General features: G+C 50.6%; 1 protein-coding gene and 1 long non-coding RNA gene across 7 annotated transcripts; one reads left to right on the top strand and one right to left on the bottom strand.

Moving 5' to 3' along the window:
- Positions 1-4,956: 4,956 nt before the first annotated feature.
- On the bottom strand, positions 4,957-5,973 carry LOC131494826 (uncharacterized). Its single transcript, XR_009253601.1, has 2 exons — positions 5,900-5,973; positions 4,957-5,701 (listed from the first exon to the last, which is right to left on the bottom strand). It is a non-coding gene; the product is annotated as an uncharacterized LOC131494826 (long non-coding RNA).
- Positions 5,104-14,932, top strand: ZNF517 (zinc finger protein 517). Of its 6 annotated transcripts, none has more exons than XM_058699512.1 (5): positions 5,104-5,379; positions 8,250-8,373; positions 9,036-9,162; positions 9,448-9,561; positions 10,348-14,932. In XM_058699512.1, the coding sequence occupies exons 2-5, from the start codon at positions 8,341-8,343 to the stop codon at positions 11,547-11,549; spliced, it is 1,476 nt and encodes a 491-aa protein (XP_058555495.1). In that variant the 5' UTR covers positions 5,104-5,379; positions 8,250-8,340; the 3' UTR covers positions 11,550-14,932. The 6 variants fall into 6 exon arrangements, with proteins under 6 accessions (XP_058555495.1, XP_058555491.1, XP_058555494.1 ...); XM_058699511.1 differs by lacking the exon at positions 5,104-5,379 and adding an exon at positions 7,629-7,736; XM_058699508.1 differs by lacking the exons at positions 5,104-5,379; positions 8,250-8,373 and adding an exon at positions 7,557-7,736.
- Positions 14,933-16,317: the final 1,385 nt, after the last annotated feature.

Genomic DNA, 16,317 nt, shown 5'->3' with positions numbered 1-16,317 from the left:
TGCCCCCTTATATAGCTAGAGCTCCTTGCAAGGTTACTGGCTCCCGTCTAGGGCAAGGGCCGCTTTCTAGGGTGAGGCCCTTCCTTGTAGGGTTGTGGGCCCCCTTTTAAAATGGGTGGACCGTTTGGGGGAACGTGGTGGCTTACAGAAGACGGGGGTCTGGACGAAAAATAGCAAATGTTCAACCACCGCGGGTGCGGCCGCTCCGGGCACGTTGCGACTCTGTGCACTGATGGGTTTTCGGAGAGGTCAGAGTGGCCGTACCCGGATGTGGGTACTGGGGAGAGAGACGGGGGCACCCTGGTCTTTGCTTGGACGACCCGGGCAGGGCATGGTTGGCGACGGTCGAGGAGGCTGCCACGGACAGACTGGGCGACAGTAGAGGTGCGGGAGTTTCAGTTGGGATGGTGGGACCTCCGGGGGGTAGGAGTGTCGCCCTCCTGCTCCCTACACCACTCCCTCCCGGGCACGTGGAGGAGGGAAAGTGAGGCCAGGAAATGGAGAGGGCAGAACTGGGGGCTTGGGAAGGGGGAGAAGAAGAGAGTGAACCATGTCACCGCTGCGAGAATGAGGAAAGGGAGACTGGACAAATGACCCTGAGGTGAGGGAACAGGATGAGCCTGCTCAGAACCCTATAGGGAGGGGTGGGTGAGGTTGGAGTTGAGAAAGGGAACAGCTGGTGGGGGACCCTTGGAGTGTGAACTGGAGATAAAGATCAAGTCTACCAGGGCAGGGAGCCCCCAGCTGGGCGTATGCTGCTGAGTGAGGACTTTCCGGAGTTCCGCCCCAGAGGAGTGGGAGGAGCCTTCAGGAAAGGGTGCCAGGGGTAAGACCTGTGGGTCACACAGAGTGAGAACTGCCCACAGGCAGGTCCAGGTAGAACTTCTTGACTAGGGCTGTGGGTGTGCAGGGGAGACCAGTAGCGGGAGAGGTCGCAAGGTAAGGGGAGTGAGGGCAGGGGTCCCAATGGACAGAGACTTGCACTCAGGACTTTGCAGTAGGGTGTTTGCTAGCAGCAGTGCAGTCAGGTAGGCCTTGGAGGGGCGATGAAAAGAATGACATCGTGAGAAAGTAAGAAGGGGGCCACGTGGCCACATGCTGAAGCGAGAGGGGACTCGTGAGGCCCCAAGAGAGGCAACAGTTGGGTCAGCAGGGTTGGGGACTCAGGAGGCATCGCAGCCCTGGCAGGGCCAGGGGCTGAGGGTGATATGGGAAACAAAGGCAGAAGGAAATGGCAGATAAAGTTAAATTTCCTTATAACCCACAGCCCATTGGCAAATACTTGAGGCAGGCAGAGTAAAATGTTTCTCCTTGAACTCCCTACTGTCTTAATGGTAATGCTTTGCTAGAGGGAAAAACAACCTTAGTTTGACAATAGCTAGGCCTCCAGTATCCTGTGAGTCTTCTCTAGCACATGAAAATCTCTTTGGGAACTTCCCCTGGACTCTACCTCCCCCGACTCCATAGTATAACCAGTCTCTCATGGTTTCCAGGAGAGTTCTTTCTGCTCACAGGTCCCGTCCCCGTGCTTTAATAAAATTACCTTTTTGCACCAAAGACATCACAAGAATTCTTTCTTGGCTGTTGGCTCCTAACCCCATGAACCCCATTATCACCCCAAAAAACCTCATCAAGGGGCACCTGGGCCTCCTTGGGGCAGAGTGAGGGGTTTTGAGGTCAGCCCAGGATAGGCTCAGAGGACCAGAAAGGCACAGGGAGTGGCAGGGAGGTGGGGACGGTACTTGGACACTCAGGCTATGTGGTCCCTAAGAAGGTCTCAGATCTCTGGGATGAGATATGGTGGAGGAGGGCCCCCACTTTCTCTTTGCCCTAGAGCTCAATGCAGCCAGAAGGTGGCTAACCAGGCCTACTGCAGGACATGTGTTCAGAGCCTTGCCATAGGCAGATGGTCAGTAATGCCAGCCCAAGAGTTCCAGGGGATGAATGGCAGCTGTGAGCCCCCAGTGAAGGTTCTGGGCCCAGGGAAGCCCCAAGAAGTGCTGTTGGGGGCGGGGGGAGGCTTGCTTGCTTGGATGCTTCCTCCTGAAGGCCCACCTGGAGATGGCAGGCATGGACTGACTTAAGGGAGGGCAGCCAGTTCTGGGGCTCTCTGAGGTGCAGACACTTGCCTGATATTTATTGTGCCCCTGCCTCAAGCTCAGCGCATCTGTCCTTGCAGAGATGGGGATCTTGGCTGGTGCCCTCCCCGTTCAAAGTCCAGAGATCTCTGACTTGCCTCCATCTCGCTAGCCTGAATGTTAGTCCCCATGTGAGGGGCCGCCAAGTCCGGCACACAGCAGGGACTCCACAAATCTGGGTCACCTGATGATGGGGACCTCTCCAGGGGCAGCCACACTGGGCATGGGGTTCTCAAGCCTTCAAGAGGGGCCCATCTGCCTTTGCTCATGCTGGTGAGCCAGCCACCTTTCCCATGCCTTCCAAGGTTACCTCTTCCCAGCATTTCAAACTTTATTCTTAGTTCTTTATTTCCTTTTAAAGTTGCTTTTTAAATATTTTTTTTTTGTCATGTACACACAAGAGTAATTTGGTTTAAAGTTTTGTTTTTTAACATTTATTCATTTTTGAGAGTGGGAGAGACAGAGCATGAGCTGGGGAGGGGCAGAGAGAGAGGGAGACACAGAATCCAAAGTAGGCTGCAGGCTCTGAGCTGCCAGCACAGAGCCCGACACGGGGCTCAAACTCACGGACCGCGAGACCGCGAGATCATGACCTGAGCTGAAGTCAGACGCTCAACCGACTGAGCCACCCAGGCGCCCCAAGAGTAATTTGGTTTAAACATGCACGACCACGACTCTCTTCTGTCTTTTTGCACTTGGCTCCCCGCCCCCACATCAGCTGCCCTCGGGGAAATAACAACACTATGCTTCTATTCTTTCGTGTGGGAACAATAATACTGTCTTTCATACGGTTATTGTGGGAGTTAAGTGAGTGGATATACACCAAGGACATAAAGTATGCCTACAAAAGTCATCAGGGCTAGAGAAGTCAGAGTGGACACACTTGGACACCAACCAGAGAGGTGTTTTGAGAGCGACCTGAAGAGAGCCCTAGGAGGCTTTGAGGTACCCAGACAAAATCAGCTTGTTGACATGGGTGCTAGCTTCACAGGATATTCAGGGTGTGAAAATTCATCTGGCAGTATGCAAAAGGTATTTGTAACTCCTTCCTATGTATTCTACTTTTAAAAATACTGTTTTTTTGTAAGTGTGCATGAAAACTAGTAAAAATTCTTGGGATGTCTTTAGACCTCCAAAAGCTGTGGAAGGGGTGGTGTCCAACTCTGTACCTCCAAGCAGAAAAGGGGAGCCCAGCTAATACCTGGGGTAAAATTGGAGTAAAGGATAATTCTTATATATAAATATCCAAAGCAAAACAAAAATGAAGGAAAATATACATGTTGAGACAAACCAAACAAAATTTAAGTGAAAAAAAGAAGAATCAGTTCTTTCATTCATGTTTTTAGTATCTGCATATATGCACTGAAAGGTTCTAAGTGTATGTAAACAGGCATACCTCATTTTATTTTTTGCTGATACTGTGTTTTTTACAAATTAAAGGTCTGTGGCAACCCTGAATTGAGCAAGACTGTTGGTGCCCTTTTTCCAACACCATTTGCTCACTTATGTCTCTGTCACGTTTTGGTAATTCTTGAAATATTTTAAACTTTTTCATTATTATTTGTTATAGTGATCAGTGATAGGACTTGCCGAAAGCTCAGATGATGGTTAGCATTTTTTAGCAACATAGATATAGATATAGATATACATACACATATACATATATATACATATACATGTAGTTATAAGTTATTTATTTGAGAGGGAGAGCACAAGCTTAAGCAGAGGAGGGGCAGAGAGAGGGGAGAGAAAGAATCCCAAGCAGTCTCTGTGATGTCAACGTGGATCCTGATGTGGGGCTCCAACTCACAAACCATGAGATCAAGAGTCAGACACTCAACCTACTGAGCCACCCAGGCACCCCTAGCAATAAAATGTTTTAAAATTAAAGTATTTTTAGACCTAATGCTATTGCATGCTTAATAGACTACTGCATAAACATAACTTTGTTATGTACTGGGAAACCAAGAAATTCGTTTGGTGTGTTTCATTGTCATTATTCACTTTATTGCAGTGGTCTGGAACCAAACTTGCAATATCTCCAAGGTATGCCTGTATATATATGTAAATTTATTTGTATCCTGCAAAGTATTTTCATTTTCTTTCAATTCCAAGTATGATTTTCTCTTCCTCCCGTGAGTTATTTTGCAGGTTGCTGTTTAGTTTCTAAGCATATTTGTTTAAACTATTTAGCCATATCTAAATGTAATATCTTATTTTCAGATAATGTAGTTTGTATGATGCCAATTACTTGCAATATAGATGCCTCCCGGGGCCCCTGGGTAGCTCAGGTTACGATCTCACGGCTTGTGAGTGGCTTGTGAGTTCGAGCCCAAGGTCGGGCTCTGTGCTGACAGCTCAGAGCCTAGAGCCTTCTTCGGATTCTGTGTCTCCCTCTCTATCTGATCCTCCCCCACTCGCACTCTGTCTCTTTCTCTCTCTCTCTCTCAGAAATAAATAAACATTAAAAATATTTAAAATATAGATGCCTCCTTTGCTGCCTTGTAGATTTTGGCTATTGTGTCCCTCTTCAAAAAGGTGGTCTCTGCTTTTGTCCCCCCTCCCCTTTATAAAAATAAGAAAACATTTAAAGAAAAATATACGAGATTTCATCGCATAAGACTAAATAGTTTTGCTTAAGTTCTTTTAAAATTACTATATGTGTAAGCATTTATTCATAAGCATAGATTTGTGCGTGTGCTGGGTCACACTGTAAAGCATTTTTTACTGTGTCACAAAAGTTTGAAAGACACGATCGTAGAGAAGCTTTTTCAACTGTAGGGGAAGAGGGTGAAGGATACACAGGACCTCTCTGTACTGCCTTTGCAACTTGCATGATTTTATAATTATCTAACAACAAAAAGTTGAAAGAGAAAGGACGCTGCCTCAGCACCCGGTTGTCTGGAATGATGCTCGACTTTTCCATTGGCCTTTCTCGAGGTCTCGAGTGGACGCGTCTGCTCTCAGGCTTGGGGGCTCTGCGCCGGGATCCCCGACTCCCGCAGCGGGCTCGCCCCTCGGATTTGGGGGTTCACGGGAGATCAGGTCCAGAACAGCGCCCCGCCCTCATCGGCCCTCTTCCATCACCAGCCTCGCGGCGTAGGTGCCAAAAGGCGCCCACCGAGGCGCGTGGTCCTCCGAGCTTCCTAGAGCGGCGCTGAGACCCGTTTCCGGGGGCGGGCCGGAACCGGACCGCCTGCTCCCGGCGCCCTCTGCGCGCGGTCCGGGATAGTGGCCCAGGGTGAGTAGGTCCTGGCCGCGGGACGGGGACCGGAGTGGGGTGAGTGCGGTTCTCTGAACCCGGCCTGGCTGAGGCTGTGGTCCGCACAGAGGCCGCGCTGAGCACCGCGGGGCGCTGACCTGCAGCCGGCGCCGCCCCCTCGTTTTTCCTTCGTTCTGGGCCTTAGGGAGGGTCCGGAGTCCGGTTCCCACCGGCTGGCGCGGCAAGTGTGCGGGCCGGTCCCGCAGAGCCTGGGTGGCTGCGCAGAGCTGAGGCTGCAGTGGTGGGAGACCTGGGAGGACCGGTTCTGTCCGGGTTGCGTCCCCCTCGCGCCTGCAGTTGCCTGAGCACACCCGCTCGTGAGCAGCTCGTGCCGGCTGGCCACCCCATGCGCTGCCTCTCCCCTGCACCCTCGTTTTCCAACCAATTGTCAGCCCGACGCCCTTGCTTTATACCCTGTGCGGTTCTTCGCCCCCGCCCCCTCTTCGCGGAGTTGCCTCATTCATTGGACAACTAGCATTCGGACAACTGGCATACTTACCTTGTCCTGAGGACCCTTCTAGTGCTGGGGATACTGCAGTGAAGGGGTAACATCCCTGACTTCATGAAGCATCCGTTGTAATAGAAGTGAGGCATTAATGCAATAGAGGCAACAAACAAGAAAGTAATTTTTTTTTGAGAGAGAGTGTAATCGAGTGAGGGAGGGGGCAGAGAAAGAGCATCTTAATTAAGCCAGCTCCATGCCCAGTTGTGCTCAATCCCACCACCGTGAGATCTTCACCTGAGCTGAAATCAAGAGACGGATGCTTAACCGAGCCACCCAGGTGCTCTGAGAAAATAGTTTTTGATGATTTCAAGGGCTATGAAGAAAATGAACCAAGAGGATAGGTTTGTGAGAGTTAAAGAGTTAGGGGTGGCTGTAGGTGAGCAGGGAAGGTCTCTGCAAGAAGTTAACATTTGAACTGAAACCTGGTGGCTGACAGGCCTTGCTAAGCCCTTGCAAGCAAAGGAAAGTGCATCAGAATGGCATCGGCTAATTTGAGTAACAGAGAGAACGCCAGCTTGGCTGCAGTGTAGTACGCAAGGGGGTAGGTGAGGGAGTGGAGCAAGGTGCCCCAGTCCCCTGAGGAACAGAGGTTTTATTCAAAATTGGAGGGAAAGAATGACTCCTGCTGGTCCTCCAGGCCCCAATTAAATGTAATCCCCTCAAGAAGCCCTCCCTGATCCCCCATGTAAGTTAGTGCTCCCCTTCCCCTTGATATTTTCTGTCTCAGGACTCCGAGCGGGAACCTGTTTTGTTATCATTGTATCCTCTCCTCCACTTTTTTCAACTTAGCGCTGTTTTTCTCACATTAAAGACTCATTCCCTGGCTCCAAAGATAGGACTAAAATCAGGTCTTTTCCCCTCTAACCAGGTGGCCCCTCCCTGAGGACATGCATTCCCCAGAAATAAGCAAAGAGACAGGCACGGTAACTTACCCTCCTAACTGCGGAGAGTGGTATGTGTTGAGTTGACAGCCAGATCTTCTGAGATGCTCCTCCTCTTAAGATGCTGTGGCTGTCTTGTCAGGGTGAGGAGGACAATAGCTCTGTCAACAGGGGCAGCAGCAATGGTCCACGCAGACTGCCCTGGACAGACAGCCCAGTGCGGTGTCTAGTAGTGGTGTGGCCCTGCTCTTTGCATTTGCCGTTTGTGCTGTCCAGGCACAGATGACTCACCAAGCCTCTCAGATCATCTTCTGTAGCCTGTTATACTCTCACATGTTAAAAGGGCCTTCCTGCCAGATGTTAACCTCATAGCATCATAACTGCAGGATTTCTGCTGTTGCCAAAAGGGACATCGCTTTACAAAGCGGCAGCTACTTAGGAGGCTCAAGCCCCACAGAAGAGGGTACTCCAGATACCTCCACCCAATACACAAGAGCTCAAGTGTCCATTGAGGAGGGGACACAGAGACCAGAGTCTACTCTGAGCACCTAGCCAGAGCAGATCGTATTTACTGGCTTCTATAAATAATTTTTCCTCAACTGCGACACATATTTCAAAATAAGCAATAAGTCTTAGAGAAATCAGAAAAACGAGAAGAAGGAAAATAAAAACTACCTTGGAAGAAACTAAGGCTAATGGGCTGGGGTATGTGCTGCCAGATTTATTTTTTTGCTTAGAGTCTGCTTATTTCACGTGGTAATGCAGTAACAATGTTTTCTGGTGTTCCACAACATGGTTTTACTGGTTGCAGAATCACCCACTGTCAGGGAACCACTCATTCATTCCACAAATCCTTGCTGTGTATCAGGCCCTCCCACAGGCCCTTGGGGTACAGCATGAATAACCAGACTGCGGGCCTCATCTCATGGGGGAAGGTGGATAAGAAGCAAGTAAGTTGACTGCATTATGTCCGATAACAGGTGCTATGGATGAAAATAAAACGGAATGAGGATAGGGAAGGAATTCTGCGGTGGGGATGGCATTTTATTTATTTATTTAAGTTTATTTATTTTGAGAGAGAGCACACATACATGTGAGGGAAGGGTGGGGGGGGTGGGGGGTGGGAGAGAGAGAACCCCAAGCAGGCTCCAGTCTGTCAGTATGGAGCCTGACTCAGGGCTTGAACTCACAAACTGTGAGCTCGTGACCTGAGTGGAAATCAAGAGTCACACTCTTACCTGAGTGAGCTATCCAGACACCCGGGAATATCATTTGAAGTAGGATGGTCCCAGAAGACATCCCTGGGAAAACCAGGAGTGAGAGGTGGAGGCTTGTGGGTGAGCAGGTCTCAGGTTGTGGCTTCTTGGGATGTGAGGGGTCGTCTGGGCTGACCGGGATGTGCTTGCCTCATGTCTCACGCTTTCCTGTCTCTTCTGCATCTGGGTGGTCCTTCTGGGAGACAGGGACAGGGGTGGATGGGCCTTAGGCCTGGGCTCTTCCTACTCAACACTCACCGTCCCCAGCGCCTGCCTTTCCCCTGAAGGGGACCTTGGAATGGCGGTGCCACTTGCGACGCCCAGACTCCAGGTGAGTGTCCCCTCTGAGCCTTTAGGCTGCCTTCATCCCCATCCTCAGCTTTTCAGCCCTGAGGACCTCCCCAGGGGGCCCCAGGCCCACCCATGTAGCTCCCACTCCTGCAGGTGGGTCACAGGGATGGATTCGGTAAGCCAAGGGTCAGCCTCCTCCCTTTGAAGACTCACAATGGCTCTGTCAACTCCTTCCTGAGGCTTTGGGCAGAAGTAGGCTGCCCACAGTCTCCTGAAGCCCCTGAGCTTCAAGGGTCAGCAAGCAAGGTCAGGGGCCCTGTCCCTCCCCAGCACCTGCCTCCATCTGGTGTGAATGGTCAGACCTTCTTGGTGCACACAGCCTTTGGCTTCTCCACTAAGAGCAGAGAACCAGAGAACAGGACAGGAACTCTCCCCACCAGTGTGGAGGCTCGGCCACCAGCATCTCGAGGGTGCCCCTACCCAGGCCAAGGTTGAGACCCTCACTTCTCCCGTGGCTTTGGCAATAGGGCTGTTGTACTTTTCCTTGGAGAGTGTTGAGGTGTACCCCCTCCCCCCCATGCCAGGCCTTAGGAATGCAGAAGCCTTGACTTCCCAGAGCTGAACAGGTGTCCTAAATATCCCTGACATGGTCTCCGCATCTCCTGCCCAGATAGCCCCAGACAGCAGAGTTTGTGGTTGCAGGAGGCCGTTGTGTTTGAGGACGTGGCTGTGTACTTCACGAGAATAGAGTGGAGTTGCCTGGCCCCCGACCAGCGGGCACTGTACAGGGACGTGATGCTGGAGAACTACGGGCACGTGGCCTCACTGGGTGAGGCTTCCCCTTCCATCCTGGGGCTGGGCTCAGACACAACCCTGCTTCTTCTACCGGCCTCCTGGGGGAGTTGGTTCCTTTCCAAATTCAAAGCCTAACATGTTCAGAGGGGAAATTGGAGGGGTTCCCCCTCATCTCTCCATGGCCACCCAGCTGCCCTGCTCCTGGGAAAGTAGGTGTTCCAACCCACCCCAAGTGTGTTTCCTCTGAGGCCTCCAGCCAGGCAGCCAGACACCCTTCCTCCTGCTCCCTGACACATGCTGCTCTCCTCCCTGCACGTAGGCTTTCTCGTTGCCAAACCAGCGCTGATCTCCCTCTTGGAACAAGGGGAGGAACCAGGGGCTTTGATTCTGCAGGTGGCTGAGGAGCAAGGGACTGTGGCCAACCTGTGCCCAGGTAAGTGCAAGGCACAGCAAGGCCTGGCCTTCACACAGCTCCTTGTAGCCCCCTGGTGCTTGGAAGGCTGTACGTTTAGTTCCTCACAGCATGGCCAAATTTCTTACTAAACACCTTGCTTGTCATCCAAGGTCACCCAGGACTAACTTGTACAAGAAACCCAAGTGCATGAACATCCTTCCTGGTGCCCCGAGGTGTCGGGCCAGATCTGTGGGGGCAGTGGGTGTGTGAGGAAGACCCAGCAGGGAAGACCCTTGAGCTGCTTTGATCCTTCCAGCTCCCTGTGGCTCACATGCCAAGGCCTGAGTTTGGGACTGCACAGGCTGCAGAAAGGGAGGAAAGGTGGCCTGCAGTCCATGGGGCCTGTATGGGCAGGACTCTGACCTGTCTACTGAGTGGATGACCTGTGAGTGAGTGCCGGGAGGAAGAGGTGAGCAAAGGATAGCAGTACCCCACACCCTGCAGGTCCCACTCCTGCATCAGGCCTGCTCCCTACCCCCCAACCTCTGCCCCAGTACTTTGGGCAAAGCTCTGCCCTCCCCTGTCCTCCTGATGCCCCTCCCTGGTCATGAGTTCCCCTCTTGAGCTAACCTCCCACAGTGCTTAAGCCCTTAAGGAACCTTCCTTTGGGTCCTCTTATACAAACCCTGATTTTACAGTTTCTGTCTTGCAAGAAGTTTCCAAACCTCTCTACCACTTTGACATGAGGATTCTGTCTTCAAATCAGAGTTCCTTTTGTGAACGTAGAGGCGAGGTCACCTTTCCATTTTCTGTTCATTCTTCCAGATTCTAGGATGGAGGCTGGGGTCAAGGAGTCTTCTCCGGGGAGAGTGTCCTCTAAGCAGTTAGGACTGTTGGGCGCAGTTTGGGGGCGCCTCCCTGAGGAGAGGAATGGCCGTCCTAAAGATGGGTCAGATAAACGACAGCTCGACCCCCAGGCAGGCGGCCTTGGTGGGGAACTTAGCACATCCCTGGGGACCCTGGAGGAAAAAGAGCCAGGCTTGGGCCCTGCAGAGGCTGCTGGGGAGAGAGTGTACAGGTGTGCTTGCGGCAAGGCGTTCAAGTACAACTCGCTGCTGCTCAGGCACCAGGTCATCCACACGGGGGCCAAGCCCTACCAGTGCACCGAGTGTGGCAAGGCCTTCAAGCAGAGCTCCATCCTCCTGAGACACCAGCTCATCCACACTGAGGAGAAGCCCTACCAGTGCAGCGAGTGCGGGAAGGCCTTCCGGCAGAGCACTCAGCTGACCGCACACCACAGGGTCCACACGCGGGAGAAGCCCTACGAGTGCGGCGAGTGCGGGAAGGCCTTTGGCCGCAGCTCCCGGCTCCGGCAGCACCAGAAGTTCCACACGGGAGAAAAGCCGTACGAGTGCGGCGAGTGCGGGAAGGCCTTCTGCCGCAGGTTCACCCTCAACGAGCACCGCCGCATCCACAGCGGGGAGCGGCCGTACACGTGCCTGCAGTGTGGGCAGCGCTTCATCCGCGGGTCGTCGCTCCTCAAACACCACCGGCTGCACGCCGGGGACGGCCCCCGAGAAGACGGCGGCCGCCAGAACCCCCAGCCCGGCGCCGCACAGAAGACCGCCTCGGGCGACAGGCCGTTCGAGTGCCCCGTGTGCCAGAAGCCCTTCAAACACAACTCCTTGCTCCTCCTGCACCAGAGGCTGCACACGGGCGAGAAGCCATTCGAGTGCAGGGAGTGCGGCAAAGCCTTCAGCCGGAAGTCCAACCTCACTCTGCACCAGAAGACCCACACCAAGCAGAAGCCCTTTGCCTGCACGGAGTGTGGCAAGGCTTTCCGCAGGAGCTACACGCTGAATGAGCACTACCGGCTTCACAGTGCCGAGAGGCCCTACCGGTGCCGGGCCTGTGGCGGGGCCTGCAGCCGGCCGTCAGCCCTCATCCAACACCAGAAAGCCCACGGGCCCGCGTGTTCCCGGGAGGGTGGGGAGGACAGACGGGTGCCCCACTGGGCTCCCCGTTGAGTTGATGAAAGGCGGAGAACTCATCCAGGAGGGGGCCCCAAGACAGAAGGCTGTCGGTCCTCCCCGCTTGGCTGTGAGAAGGGTCAGGGCCAGGGCTGTGGTCGAGCAGCCCGAGGGAAGGGCAGTGAGGAAGGCTGAGCCAGAGCGGGTCCCCCCACAACTGCTGAGCCCAGATGCCCGTGGGAGAGCGGCATTTCTAAACCGTCCAAGTCTGCGCCTGGAGGCACACGCGGGCTCCAACTCGAGTGGGGGTTGGGGGTGGGTTTCGTTTTCTCTTTCCACTCCTCGGTTTTCCAAATATTGACTTGTGATGGGGGGAGGGGAGTGGAATCTGTTGGCTTTTTTTTTTTTTTTTTTGGATGTTCATTTGTTACTAGAATTGACCAAGATCAGACTGTTGGCAGGCGACCCAGCCACCTAGTGGGGCAGAGGACTAGAATCCACACAGCACCTGCCATGGAGATGTTGGGAACTCTCAGGTAGACCCAGGGTTTGTTGACAAGCCACCGCAAAGCTGGAGGGGTAGTGGTGGCTGAAGCAGGACTCGGGAGTGAGGTCTGCAGGCTCCCAGGCAGTGCCTTGGGAGCCCCAGCCAGGCTAAGTGTGATCCCTCAGCAGGCCTGTCAGCAGGTGTTCACTGGGGAGAAGCTTCCCTGGGTGGCCGCTGGTGAGAGGGGCCATCTCTTAGTGACCCTTCTTCTTCATCAGCCCCCCGACCCCAGGAGCCCTGAGAACACTGAGGGGCTTCTACAGCATCTTACAAAAGGTGTGCCAGAAAGGAACCCACCAGCGTCAAGCAGAACTACCAGTGAATGTGTATTTTTTAATCATTTTCCCCCCAAATATAAATTTATTTTAGGACATTTGGGAAATGCAAGAACTTAGAAATGTAAAAAACTGCCCTTTGGTCTCACTCTTCAGGGATCACTACAGCGATGTTTGGTGTGTTTTCTTAGCCTCTTTTTAAAAATTTTAATGCTTATTTATTTATTTTGAGACAGAGAGAACATGAGTTGGGGAGGCACAGAGAGAGGGGAGAGAGAATCCCAAGCAGTTTCTGCGCTCTCAGCAGAGCTCGATCTCATGAATCACAAGACATGACCAAAACCGAGATCAAGAGTTGGACAGTTAACTGACTGAGCCACCCAGGCACCCCCTTAGCCTCTTAAAAATTTTTTTAATGTTTATTTATTGTCGGGAGACACAGAATCTAACCCAGGCTGCAGGCTCTTGCTGTCAGCAAAGAACCCCGACGTGGGGCTCGAACCCACGAGACTATGACCTGAACCAAAGTCGGATGCTTAACCAAGTGAGTCACGCAGGTGCCTCCCCACCCACTGACTCTAATGCACATGTATGGTATTTGTTTTACAAATTGGGGTTTACTTTGCTTAGAACCGTGTCCCTGCTGACTGGTTTAGGTAGCAGCTTCCTTACTGTCACACATCTGTCCTTTCCTCACACCTTCACTGTATTTGTTGGCCCCGTAGCAGACCTGTGCACATTTGCTTGTGGCTGAGGTGGACTTTCCCCATCAGGGTTACGGATGTGGAGGGACTGTTTTTAACCATTTGATTAATCATGAAAAATGCCAGTCTTGTTTTCATTTATATTTCTTGGCCTTTTCGTGAGTAAATTCCCTGTAAGCTCTTGTACCTATTTTTATTAGGTTTTTAAGCCTCTGTGTTGAGCTCCAATCCCTTTCCCTTAATACCTGTTTCTTCAACTGTGATACAAACCACAGGTCTTTTGGTGGTGGGTGAGCATGGGAGACATGGGACAGAAACTGCGTCATACACTTGAGGAAGTGATATATTACAAATATTTTTTCCCAGTTCCTTATTTGCTATTAATTATGAGGTTTTTAATAAGAAAAATACATGTTCCCTATGGGCAAAACTGTCTTGTTGTGATTAGGAAGGCCTTGTCCACCCCAGGATTTTATAAAACACTTTCTTTACTTTGGTTAAGTTACAGAAATACTACATATTTGCAGTAAAACAATAACGAAATCTCAATACAAAAATAGGAAATATTTCCCTCTTCCCTTGTCCCACATTCCCACCTTACTCCCCAGACATACACCTGTTAAGTCTGGGTAGTTCATTCCAGACTTTTTTCTCTACATTTCAAATATTCAGCATATGTGTGCCTGTGTTTTTACAAACAGGATTACTCTAGTGTTTGAAATGACTTTTAGTGTGTCAAGTCACCGGGCTAAACTGCCCCCAGAATTCCTTTTCAGCTGAATTCCTGAGTGGCAGGCTATGCAGGAGGAAGGAAATGGCGGTCATTTGTAGCTCACACACCTACCTAATACTTAGACACTAACCCAAAGGCTGTTGTGATTTTGCAGATGTGATTAAAGCACCTAATCAACTGATTTTAAGTATCCTGGTAGGTCTGGAGTAATCAGTTAGAAGGCCTTTAAAAGCTTAGGTTGGGGCGCCTGGGTGGCTCAGCTTATTTGAGCGTCCAACTCTTGATTTCAACTCAGGTCATGATCTTGGTTTGTGGGATTGAGCCCTGAGTCAGGCTCCAAGCTGCCCTTGCCCACCTCTCTCTCTCTCTCTCTCTCTCTCTCTCTCATTCCTCTCAAAATAAATAAATTAGCTAACTAAATAAGCAAGCAAACAAGCTTAGGTTTCCCCATGCCTCCAGCCTGTGGAAAAGCATCAGCTGGTGATCTTGTCAGCAAATCCTCGAAGTATTTGCAAAATGTGGTTTTCTCACTAAGTAAACTAAGAGTATACTTGAAGAGGTGCCCTTTTTCAAAGCACAAAGCCAGTTTTCAGCCCTTTTTTCCAAAATTTTAAAAAAACTGTGGTAAAATCTACACAGTGTTTGCCATCTTAACCATTTTCAAGTATACAGTTTGGTGGTATTAAGTGTATTCATACGGTGGACCCATCACAACCATCCATCTTGAGAACCCTTTTCATTTTGTAAAACTGAAACCATTCCCATTAAACAAGTCCCCATTCCCTTCTCCCAGATCCTGGTAACTGCTATTCTACTTCATGTCCCTATGATTTCTGACTACTCTAGGAACCTCATCTTAGCGGAGTAAAATAGTATTTGTCCTTTTGTGCCTGCTGATTTCACAGAGTATAATGTCCTCTGAATTTATCAATGTTGTAGCATGTGATACAATGTCTTTCCTTTTAAAAGGTTGAGTAATATTTACTATTGTATGGTTGGACATTTTCCTTATCCACTCATCTGTCATGGAGACTTGCATTGCTTCCACCTTTTGGCGACTGTAACTAAGATTGCTGTGAACATGGGTGTACAAACATCTCTTCCAGACCCTGCTTTCAATTCCTTTGTGTATTCACCCAGAAGTGAATTGCTAGGTCATAAAGTAATGGTGTTTAATTTTTTTACTGCTTTCTACAGTGGCTGCATCATTCTACACCCCGACCAGCAGTGCACGAGGGTTCCCTTTCTCCAAATGCTCGTCAACACTTGTTTTTTGTTGTTTTGATAGTAGCAATCCCAATGGGTGTGAGCCCTGACTTTTTTTAAACAGCAGTATTCAAATGGACACTAACAGGAAGCAGCTCTCCTCTGAAAAAGAATTCAAAAGTATCAGTGACATCTGGTAGAGTGAATTTTGTAAAAGGTGTGTCTCTGAGTACCACTTCAGCCATATTTCAGTTCCATTCTAATTAAAGTTGAACTCCCGTTCTGAGTGCAGGAAATCCACATAATTTTTGGAAATCCTATTTTTCAGTTTTTATGTTCCTTTAAAGAAAAATAAGTTTGCTGACTCAGGTTACTCAGTCTTTCAAACAGGTTTCTATTGAGCATGTGATCCTTGTTGAGCACAGAAGAGATGCATGATGGAAACATCACAGGCTCTGCCTTTGAGGGACCTGGGCCTGAGTAGGAGAAAAGGAGTCACACAGGAGAGGGAGGAGATGGGGCCTCAGGAAGAGCCTGGTGCCAACAGACAGCCCAGGGGTGGGGACAAGGTCTCTCTGTGCTGGACACAGGCCCTTGTCACCAACCTCCTCAGGCCCTCTTGGCCCTACTTCCAACTCCCTTTTTGTTCTCAGGATTCCCAGCTCCTGACCTTCTCAGGCCCGGGGATTAGGGAAATTCTGCTTCTGTGCAAGGCCCTTGGGTCTATTGGTTCCTCCCACCAGCTTTGGAGCCAAGCAGGCCTAGATCCAAAAGACATTCCTAGAAATAGCAAACAACCCTTTAGAGCAAGGCTTTGATACAAGCCAACAAATCCAGAGCCCACACTCCCAACTATCTCCTTTATCAAACTCACACACCAAGGCAAAGCTCCTCCTGCCCTAATTCATCCCAGAGCCACTTATCAATTAGAAATCACATTTCTACCCTGGAGCTTGCTGAAATTATTCAAACTATCTGACCCTAATTTTACTTAGTGTACCTGCCCTGCATTGCCCATTCCTTCCTGCAGAAACCCCAATAAAGGCTCTGGGCCACACTGTACCCTCCCTCTCTCCTGCCTCCTGACTTATGCTGGTGCTTCCCAGTGTGGCCCTTCATGTTGTGCCCTGCCTTCTAGAGAAACTGAGTATAATTATCTTCCTTCATGACAATCATTTCCAAGTCTGCATGTCTTACCATACCAGACTAAAACAAGCCCTAGGTATATTGTAGTATATCATGAGACTCCTGAGTGCCCGAGGATGGCCTGTGGAGAAGCTCTGTTCCAGTTTGTTGAAAGTATTATTGCTCTGGACTACCTACTAGGATACAGAAAAAGTCCTTAGAAACACGTCTTCTT

Source organism: Neofelis nebulosa, chromosome 14, assembly GCF_028018385.1.
Source record: "Neofelis nebulosa isolate mNeoNeb1 chromosome 14, mNeoNeb1.pri, whole genome shotgun sequence".
Lineage (NCBI taxonomy): Eukaryota > Metazoa > Chordata > Mammalia > Carnivora > Felidae > Neofelis > Neofelis nebulosa.
The sequence above is the reverse complement of the archived record's forward strand: the minus strand, read 5'-3'. Positions and strand labels throughout refer to the sequence as shown.

Bases quoted from the DNA above. Each gene is read 5' to 3' on its own strand.
- ZNF517 (XM_058699508.1), top strand. From the start codon at position 7,557: ATGTTTTCTGGTGTTCCACAACATGGTTTTACTGGTTGCAGAATCACC. The intron at 7,737-9,035 runs GTAAGTTGACTG...TTGTGGTTGCAG, and splicing joins GGAAGGTGGATAAGAAGCAA to GAGGCCGTTGTGTTTGAGGA. The intron at 9,562-10,347 runs GTAAGTGCAAGG...TCATTCTTCCAG, and splicing joins TGTGGCCAACCTGTGCCCAG to ATTCTAGGATGGAGGCTGGG.